The sequence below is a fragment of the Falco punctatus genome (genome assembly GCF_963210335.1).
Source record: "Falco punctatus genome assembly, chromosome: 4".
Classification (NCBI taxonomy): Eukaryota; Metazoa; Chordata; class Aves; order Falconiformes; family Falconidae; genus Falco; species Falco punctatus.
This window is the reverse complement of record NC_137583.1, coordinates 47260393-47268337: the sequence shown is the minus strand read 5'-3', so window position 1 is coordinate 47268337 and position 7945 is coordinate 47260393. Positions and strand designations below refer to the sequence as shown.

At 64.9% G+C, this 7945-nt stretch overlaps 1 protein-coding gene across 3 annotated transcripts; it reads left to right on the top strand.

Annotated features, from left to right (window-relative positions):
- Positions 1–751: 751 nt before the first annotated feature.
- HMG20B (high mobility group 20B) lies at positions 752–7914 on the top strand. 3 transcript variants are annotated; one of them, XM_080385185.1, is made up of 10 exons: positions 752–1182; positions 1747–1815; positions 3797–3902; positions 4178–4381; positions 4889–5009; positions 5126–5178; positions 5436–5511; positions 5805–6020; positions 6456–6588; positions 6782–7914. In XM_080385185.1, exons 2-10 carry the CDS (start codon positions 1778–1780, stop codon positions 6792–6794), a joined length of 960 nt encoding a protein of 319 aa, XP_080241311.1. In that variant the 5' UTR covers positions 752–1182; positions 1747–1777; the 3' UTR covers positions 6795–7914. The 3 variants fall into 3 exon arrangements, with proteins under 3 accessions (XP_080241311.1, XP_080241312.1, XP_080241313.1); XM_080385186.1 differs by lacking the exon at positions 752–1182 and adding an exon at positions 1192–1219 and having other exon boundaries at positions 1748–1815; XM_080385187.1 differs by lacking the exon at positions 752–1182 and adding an exon at positions 1231–1248.
- Positions 7915–7945: the final 31 nt, after the last annotated feature.

Sequence of the window (7945 nt, the reverse complement as noted above, 5' to 3'; positions counted from 1 at the left end):
CCCCTTGTGTAGGTAATGGGGTGACCAGGACCAGTATGGGAAGTACTGGGGTGACTGGGACCTCCTCTTGAGTAGGTAATGGGGTGACCAGGACAGTATGGGAAGTACTGGGGTAACTGGGAGCAGTGCAGAGGTGCTGGGGTGGCTGGGACCTCCTCTTGTATAGGTAATGGGGTGACTCGAACCAGAATGGGAAGTACTGGGGTGACTGGGAGCAGTGTGGTGGTACTGGGATGACTGGGATCTCCTCTTGAGTAAGTACCAGGGTGACCCAGACCACCATGGGAAGTACCGGGGTGACTGGGAGCAGTGCAGTGGTACTGGGGTGACTGGGACCTCCTCTTGACTAGGTACCAGGGTGACCTGGACCAGTATGGGAAGTACTGGGGTGACTGGGATCTCCTCGTGAGTAAGTAATGAGGTGACCAGGACCAGTCTGGGAAGTACTGGGGTGACTGGGAGCAGTGCGGTGGTACTGGGATGACTGGGACCTCCCCTCGTGTAGGTAATGGGGTGACCAGGACTGTTATGGGCAGTGCTGGGATCGCTGGGAGCAGTGTGGGCAAGGCACGACGGTCACTGGGAGAAGTGTGGGAGTACTGGGATGACTGGGATGCCGGGATGACTACTGACATCACGGGGGCCCCCCACGTGGGTGCGTATTGGGCTCACTGGGAGCAGCGTCGGGTACTGGAGGCACTGAGACCTCCTCTTGAGTAGACACTGAGGTGACTGGAGCCGGTACTGGTGGTACTGGGGTCACTAGGGACAGCATAGGTAGTACGGGGGTCGGTGGGTACTCCCTTCGCGGGGAGTGCTGGGATTACCGGGAGGATACTGGGGGCGCTGGACCTCCCCGCGGTCTCCTCCCGGAACTCCCCGCCCTGGACACCGGGGCGGACGCGCTGTGTCGCGGCCCCTTTAAGGCGCGGGCCCCGCCCCCCGGCGCTTCCCGTCCCCGGGCCGGTTGCTGATTGGCCGGGCAGGCTGCCGCGCGCACCCAGCCTGACGTAATCGCGCGCGCCGTGCCGGCCGGCCCCGCCTCTCTCCGCCGCTTACCTCTAACGTAAACCCTTCCAGCCAATCCGCGTTAGGCGGCGGGCTGCGCGGCTGGGGGCGAGCGGCCAATCGGAAGCGCCGAGGCGAGCTTTAGTTTACATAATAATAGAGGGGCGTGGCCAGGTGAGGAAGAGTGGCGAAGGGCGCCGGCGGCGCCAGGAAAGTTGGGGGGGGGCCGGGGGTCGCGGCGTGAGTGGGGGAGTCTGGGGTGGGGGGGCCCTCATACGGGGTGGGGGCAGTGCTGCGGGGCCGGGGGGGTGGGGAGCCCTGCTGGGGACCCCGATGCGGAGGGGGGGGGGAGCAGTGCTGGAGGCCGGGGTCCCGGGGGGGGGGCGCGGAGTGTGTGTGGGTCCTTGCTGGGGACCCCCGTGCGGGGGGGTTGTGGGGGCCATGTGTGGGGTCAGCCTGTTGGGGGAGCAGCAGGGGGGTGCTAGGAGGATGGGGGAGACGGGGGGGGGGTTCGTCCTGTGGTCCTGTGGGTGGGGGGATCCCGTGGGGGCCTGGGGGAGGTGGGGAGCGGGATTGGATGGGGGGGGCGATGCCGTTTGGGGCGGCTCTGTGGGCTCCCCGCGGGTTGTGCGGGGGGGTCTTTGGTGTGAGGGGGTCGCTCACCTGCCCCCTTGGAGCTGCTGCAGCACCAGCCTCGTCCCCGCGGGGTGTGGGTGCCAGCTCCGGTCTGTCCTTCAGGGGTGCTGACCCGACAGGCCCCCCCGGACCCATGGCCCACAGCGCCAAGCAGCTGCCTGCCGGGATGCTGTAAGTGCCCCCCACCGTGCTCCAGGGCCCCCCGAGCCCTGCGTGCCATGAGCTGCCCCGCGTCACCCCAGCCGTGCCCTGGCCCTTCGCTAAGGGGTGGCCACCCTTGCCTTGGGGGTCTTCTGCGTGTTTTGGGGACCCCCATCCCTGCTGTGCAGCTCTGCCCTTGCCTGCCTGCTCCCACCCAGGGGGGGCTGCGGGGTGGGGGGAGACCTGGCACGAAAGAAGCATCTGGTGCGAGCAAGGCCGGTATGGGTGCTGGGCCGCTGTGCTGAGCTGGCGTGGGGTGACACGGCTGGTGGGCTCAGCGGTGCCAGCCCACCCGTCTGGCAGAGGGGCGAGAGCGTGGGCGCTGGGGCAGGAGGAGGCGGGTGCTGGAGCGAGCTGGCCGGGGGAGGCTCAGATAAGAGGAGGAATCTTGCCTGAAATAACTTTACTTTTTCAAGCACGCCAGGAATCCGGGTTGCGGGGCGGGTGGGCAGAGGCGGGGGGGTGGCGGCGGAGCCAGCGGTGCTGTACGGGCATCACCGGGAATATTTCCATCAGAGCCGAGAAAGCCTGAGGCTGGCCCTGCCTGCACGGAGCCTCGGGGGGGGGGGATGTTTTCCCCCAGAAGCTGGAAGAAGAAAGGATCTGGCCCCTTCCCATTGGCTTTCCTGGGAATTGCAGGGGGTGAGGGGGGCCGGTCCGGATGGGACCCCGCAGCAGGAGCTTGTGCCAGCGCCCGCGAGGGCCGGTGCGGTTACAGCTGCTGTCCCCGGGGGCTTACGGACAGGGCCCCCGTCAAATTAATTGCGAGGGGGGCTGGTACGGGTGGCGACCTGACAGCGGTAGGCTGGGGTCTCTGGGGGGATTTGGGGTTACACAGTGACACAAAAGAGGTGAGAGGATCGGGCTGGCTTTCAGTACGCGTTTTCTTTCTTTGCTGGGGCTTTTGCTTGGCCTTGTGCTGGTTATACTGTGTCTCGTGACTTGGATGAAACCCAAGCGAGTGCTGTTTGCTGCAACTCTCGAGCCCTTGGCGGCTCCCCCCGCGTCGGGGGCCTGACTGCACGCTCCCAGCAGACACGCTCCGATGGGGCAGGAGCTGCCAAAGGATGCGAGCAGGACGGGGGCTCCGCTGTGGGATGGAGCCAGCTGGAGACGGGACCGGGGAGCCTTGGGGAACCCCGGGGTGATGCCGCAGTGGGGCTGCATGTGCTCGGCTGGGGCAGGGTGGCTCTGCTGACCCAGGTGCCGGACACGTGTCCTCCACTGAAGGCAGATGCTGATCTGTAAAGACAAGGCAGCAAGTTGGAGAGCAGGAGTCGGGGCCGCCAGCCCTGCGTTAGAGCCGCTTGGCGCGTCTCGGAGGTGGCTCCGTGCGTTGCGGCAGCGGCACAGGCAGCAGGAACCTGATGGATCGGTTGTGGCTGGAGCGGGTCGAGCGGGTGCCCTGCCCTCGTCCTCTGCCTTGAGGGTTCTCCTTACCCCTGGCAGCGCTTGTGCTGGGTGTGGATGATGCTTCCAGGTGGTGCCCCTGGAGGCAGGACCCACACCCCGTGGCAACTCCTCCCTTGCAGGGGAGGAGCAACTGGTTTGTGCTGCTTGGGAGTCCTGGAGGTGCGCGCCCAAGCCCTGGTGGCACACAGGGATGTGACCGATGCTGTTAACCGCCCCCAAGAGCAGCACCAGCAGCTCCTGGCCCCCCTACAAATATCACTGAGAGGTCCCAAGGTCATCAGTGGATCCTGGGCCAGCTTTTGTGTGCCCAGGACTGCCCTGCTGGCCCGGTGCTGGGCTCTGCTCGAGCCCCATCCCTCAACCGTGGCCTCCCTTTGCAGGGGAACAGGGGCTCCAGGGCTGGTAGCGGGTTTGGGGGCTGTTTGGGTGGGTGGGAGCTGGGGGGTCCGACGAGTGCAAGGCCGCGTTGCCGGGGGATGTGTCACCATCACTCCCGGCAGTTTCCCAGCCCTTTCTGATGGGTACTTTCTGCCTGCAGGCATGCCACGGGCAAAGCTCAGCATGGAAACTTCCTGGTGGCCATCAAGCAGGAGAAGGGGGAGTCAGCACGGGCGAGCAGCGAGAAGCCGCATGGTGAGGAGGAGGTGAGCTCTGGTGCCTGTGTCCCCCCCCACGCAGCTCCCGGGAGCAGGGTCTGTGTTGCCCAGCCTGGGGCTGTCCTTCTGCTCGCTCTACCGAAGCCCAGGCACAGCCGGGCAAGCCCCTGGCCGCAGCCGTGGCCTGAAGGAAGGTCCAGACCTTCCCTTAAGGGACAGGAGGCCCAGGCGGGTCCCCAGGCTGCTTCTGCATCCTGCCGGCACGATGGCATCGTGCACACTGATCCGTGATGGGTTGTCCGTTTCCCTTCGCTGGGTGCCAGCCGGTGAAGAAGAGGGGGTGGCCCAAGGGCAAGAAGAGGAAGAAGATCCTTCCTAATGGCCCCAAAGCCCCTGTGACAGGCTATGTGCGTTTCCTGAACGAGCGGCGCGAGCAGATCCGCATGCAGCATCCTGACCTGCCCTTCCCGGAGATCACCAAGATGCTGGGGGCTGAGTGGAGCAAGCTGCAGCTTTCGGAGAAGCAGGTACCAGCCCCCAGGAGAGACCCCCAGGGCTGGGCAGCATGCTCCGGAGCCTGCACCCCAAACCTTTGTGCGTGCTCTCAGGCTGCAGTTCCACAAAGGGAGCTTGTCCCAGTACTGGTGGGCTGGTGAGTGGGAGCTGGGTCTCGAGTAGTGGGGTCTGCAGCCCCCCAGGGAGCCTGGGGCCGGGCCAGGCTGAGGGGACAGACTTATTAGTAGGACCTGTAGCGACAGGACACGGGGTAATGGTTTTAAGCTGAAAGAAGGTGGATTTAGATGATAGGAAGAAATTCTTCACCGTGAGGGGGGTGAGATGCTGTCACAGGCTGCCCAGAGCAGCTGGGGGTGCCCCATCCCTGGCAGTGCCCAAAGCCAGGTTGGATGAGGCTGGGAGCAACCTGGGCTGGTGGGGGGTGTCCCTGCCCACCGCAGGGGGTTGGAACTGGGTGGGCTTCCAGGCCCCTTCCAACCCAAACTGTTCTGTGACTCTATGATCCTTTGTGACCATAGCGGTACCTGGACGAAGCGGAGCGGGAGAAGCAGCAGTACATGAAGGAGCTGCGGGAATACCAGCAATCGGAAGCCTACAAGATGTGCACAGAGAAGATCCAGGAGAAGAAGATCAAAAAAGGTGGGTCATGGGAGCAGTGGCTGCTGGCATCACTGCCAGGGTCCGGCCAAGTGCTGCCAGACCTCCTGGGAGATGCTGGGCTGGCTGCTAGGGATAACTTCCTTCCTCCTTTCCAGAGGATGCAGGCTCTGCGGCGGTGAACACCCTGCTGAATGGGCACCCGCACAAGGTGAGGCCCCAGCAGGTCTGCCTGTGTGGGGGGAAGCTGAGGCATGTGGCACTGCGGGGTTTGGGCAGAGGGAGACACAGGTTGTGCTTCAAGGCACCAGCTTCCCGCTGAAGCGGAGCTTGGAGCGGCCGGAGGCAGAGCGTAGCTGTCCTCCCTGCCTGCCCCATCCCTGTGCCTCCTGGCTGCCCAGCCCCAGGGAGATGGGGTCCCCTTGGGTGGGCTCAGCTCTGCCTGATCCGTCTCCTCCTATCCCCCAGGCTGGCGAGTGCAGTGACACCTTCTCCACCTTCGATGTGCCCATCTTCACGGAGGAGTTCTTGGACCAAAACAAAGGTGAGGGGCTGGGCTGTGGGGCAGGGGCTGCCGGTGCTGCAGCATCTTGCGTGGGGGGCACTGCAGCCAGCAATGCTGCTGCTGGAGCAGCCTGCATCCCGGGGGGCAGGGCCGCGACTGGTGCTGGGTGAGAGATCCCTGGTGAGGTTGGATAGGTGGGCCAGATCCTGGCTGGAGCCTGGGGGTTGGTGACGCTGAGCCTCCTGGAAGAGTCATGTCTGGGGAAGGAATTGGGTTTGGGATGAGGGACAGCCAGAAGGGTCACCCCTGCTGACACCCCACGGTCCCGGCAGCCCGGGAGGCTGAGCTGCGGCGCCTGCGGAAGATGAACACGGAGTTTGAGGAGCAGAACGCCATCCTGCAGAAGCACACGGAGAACATGAACTGTGCCAAGGAGAAGCTGGAGCAGGAGCTGGCCCAGGAGGAGAGGCAGACCCTGGCCCTGCAGCAGCAGCTCCAGTCCGTGCGGCAGGCTCTCACCACCAGCTTCGCCTCCCTCCCCATCCCCGGTGAGTTTGGGGCAGCTGTGGGGACCAGCCTGCTTGCTGGGACCCGGTGGCCACATGGAGGGACGTCGTTGGGGCTTTGCACGCGGTGCAAAAGCAGGGGCAATGGGGTGGTGATAAAAGCTCATCTGCCAGTGGGGAAGGATTCTGGAGCACTTTGGGGGGGCTGTCTGGGGAGCCCAGGGGTGTGACAGCCAGCTGGCTCCCCTGTAACGAGGTAGAACAGGCTGGGAACGTCCTCCGGAGCCACAGCCCCAGCTGTGCCCGCAAGGCAGAGATCAGCCCAAATCCTTTTGTTCTCGGGTTCTGTCTGTGCCAGCTCTCTCCTGCTGCAGGAGAGGGTACCTGGTGCGCAGGGTCCCTTCCCTGGTCCCCAGCACGATGGGCAAGGCTGGATGGGGACTTGCTGGCCCTGCTAACTGGGCTGCCACCTCACAGGCACCGGGGAAACCCCCACTCTGAGCACTCTGGACTTCTACATGGCCAAACTGCACAGTGCCATCGAGAGCAACCCACTGCAGCATGAGAAGCTGGTGGTGCGCATCAAGGAGATCCTGTCCCGGATAGCCAGGTGAGCTGGGTAGGGCTGGCCAGAGCCCAGGGGTCCTGGAGGGCACTGGGACCACCGGGTCAGCCTGTGGCAGGGCGGGTGATGGGAGCTGAGCAGGGAAGGTGTGGGCAGAGGGACTCAGAGTTCCTCTGGGTGGCTGTTGGGGAGAGAAGCCAGCCCCTCGTAATTCAGCTTTGCCTTCCTCCCTCTTCAGTGAACACTTGTGAAGAGGACCAGTCCCTCCCGGAGCCCGGGGCCGGCCGGACCACGGCCCTGTCCCTTGGAGCTCATGCAAGGGACAGTCTCTGCTGGTGGTCCGGCTGCTTCCCCCTCCACCCCGCTCACCTCGCTTGGAGAAGTGAGCTGGGACCCCCTCCAGCCCCGGCGTGGCTGCGCCCCGTGGTGCACCGTCTCCGAGGACCTCGAGCTTCTGGGGACCAAGCAGTGATGGGGCTGAGAGCCCCCGGCTGGCGTGGTGCTGGGCGAGGTGCTCAGCGGTGGGCGTGAGCATCCCCCCTGCTCTCCTGTCAGCTTCCTGGCTCCTGCAGCTCTGCCTCGGCCAGCCAGAGACCCCCCAAGGTGTCCGGGGGCCAGTTTAGTGCCTGGGGGTCACTGGCCTGGAGGTGAGCCGGCCTCTCGGGGTGACCCGGGGGGCTGCTGTCACCCAGCCTGGGACAGGAGGGGGGCAGCCGGGTGCCCCGGGAGCCCCCTGGGGCTTGGTGCTGCCTCCTGGCCCCTAGATCAGCCCAGGGGGCTTCTCGATCCCCTGTCCTGCAGCAGGTGGGGGGTGGCAGGCTTTCTCCTGCCTGCCTCCTGCTTTCTTGAACCTTCCAGCAGCCCCTTGCTGCTCCCCCACGGGTGCCTTCAGACCCCTGCCTATGTCACCCTGCCTGTCACCTCGCCTTCCCCCACACCTCTGGGGCCAGGCAGGGGAGCTCCCGCACACTGCAGGGGTGAAGGCGAAAAAAAAAATAATAGAATCAAGACCTTGATGCCGGAGAGCAGCTGGAACCGAGCCCTTCCTCGGTGGGGACCCCGTGGGGTGGCCCCCCTGCCCCAGCCCATCCTGCCTTGTGGGACCACTGTGACAGCAGCCGCGTCCCGGCCGTGCCGTGCTGGGGTTGGCCGTCCCCAGGACCGCCTGTCACTAATCTCAGACTCTGTAATTAGAAGAGAGTGTCTTATTTTCTTACTAGCACTATGTCCGTCTGGCCCTGGGTTTAACCTGGGGCTGGTGTGCGACCGCTCGTCTCTCGCCTGCCGGGTCCCTGCTCCGTAGGTGACTCTCCTGGTGGCCCTGTGGCTTGGGATGGAGATGGGAGCAAATAAATGTTGGAGGAACAACCAGTCTGGGCTCCGTGTGTTCGTGCTCAGAGGT

Coding starts and splice junctions, on each gene's coding strand:
- HMG20B (XM_080385185.1), top strand. CDS start 1,778: ATGGCCCACAGCGCCAAGCAGCTGCCTGCCGGGATGCT. Junction 5,179..5,435: donor TGAATGGGCACCCGCACAAG/GTGAGGCCCCAG, acceptor CCTATCCCCCAG/GCTGGCGAGTGCAGTGACAC. Junction 5,512..5,804: donor GTTCTTGGACCAAAACAAAG/GTGAGGGGCTGG, acceptor CGGTCCCGGCAG/CCCGGGAGGCTGAGCTGCGG.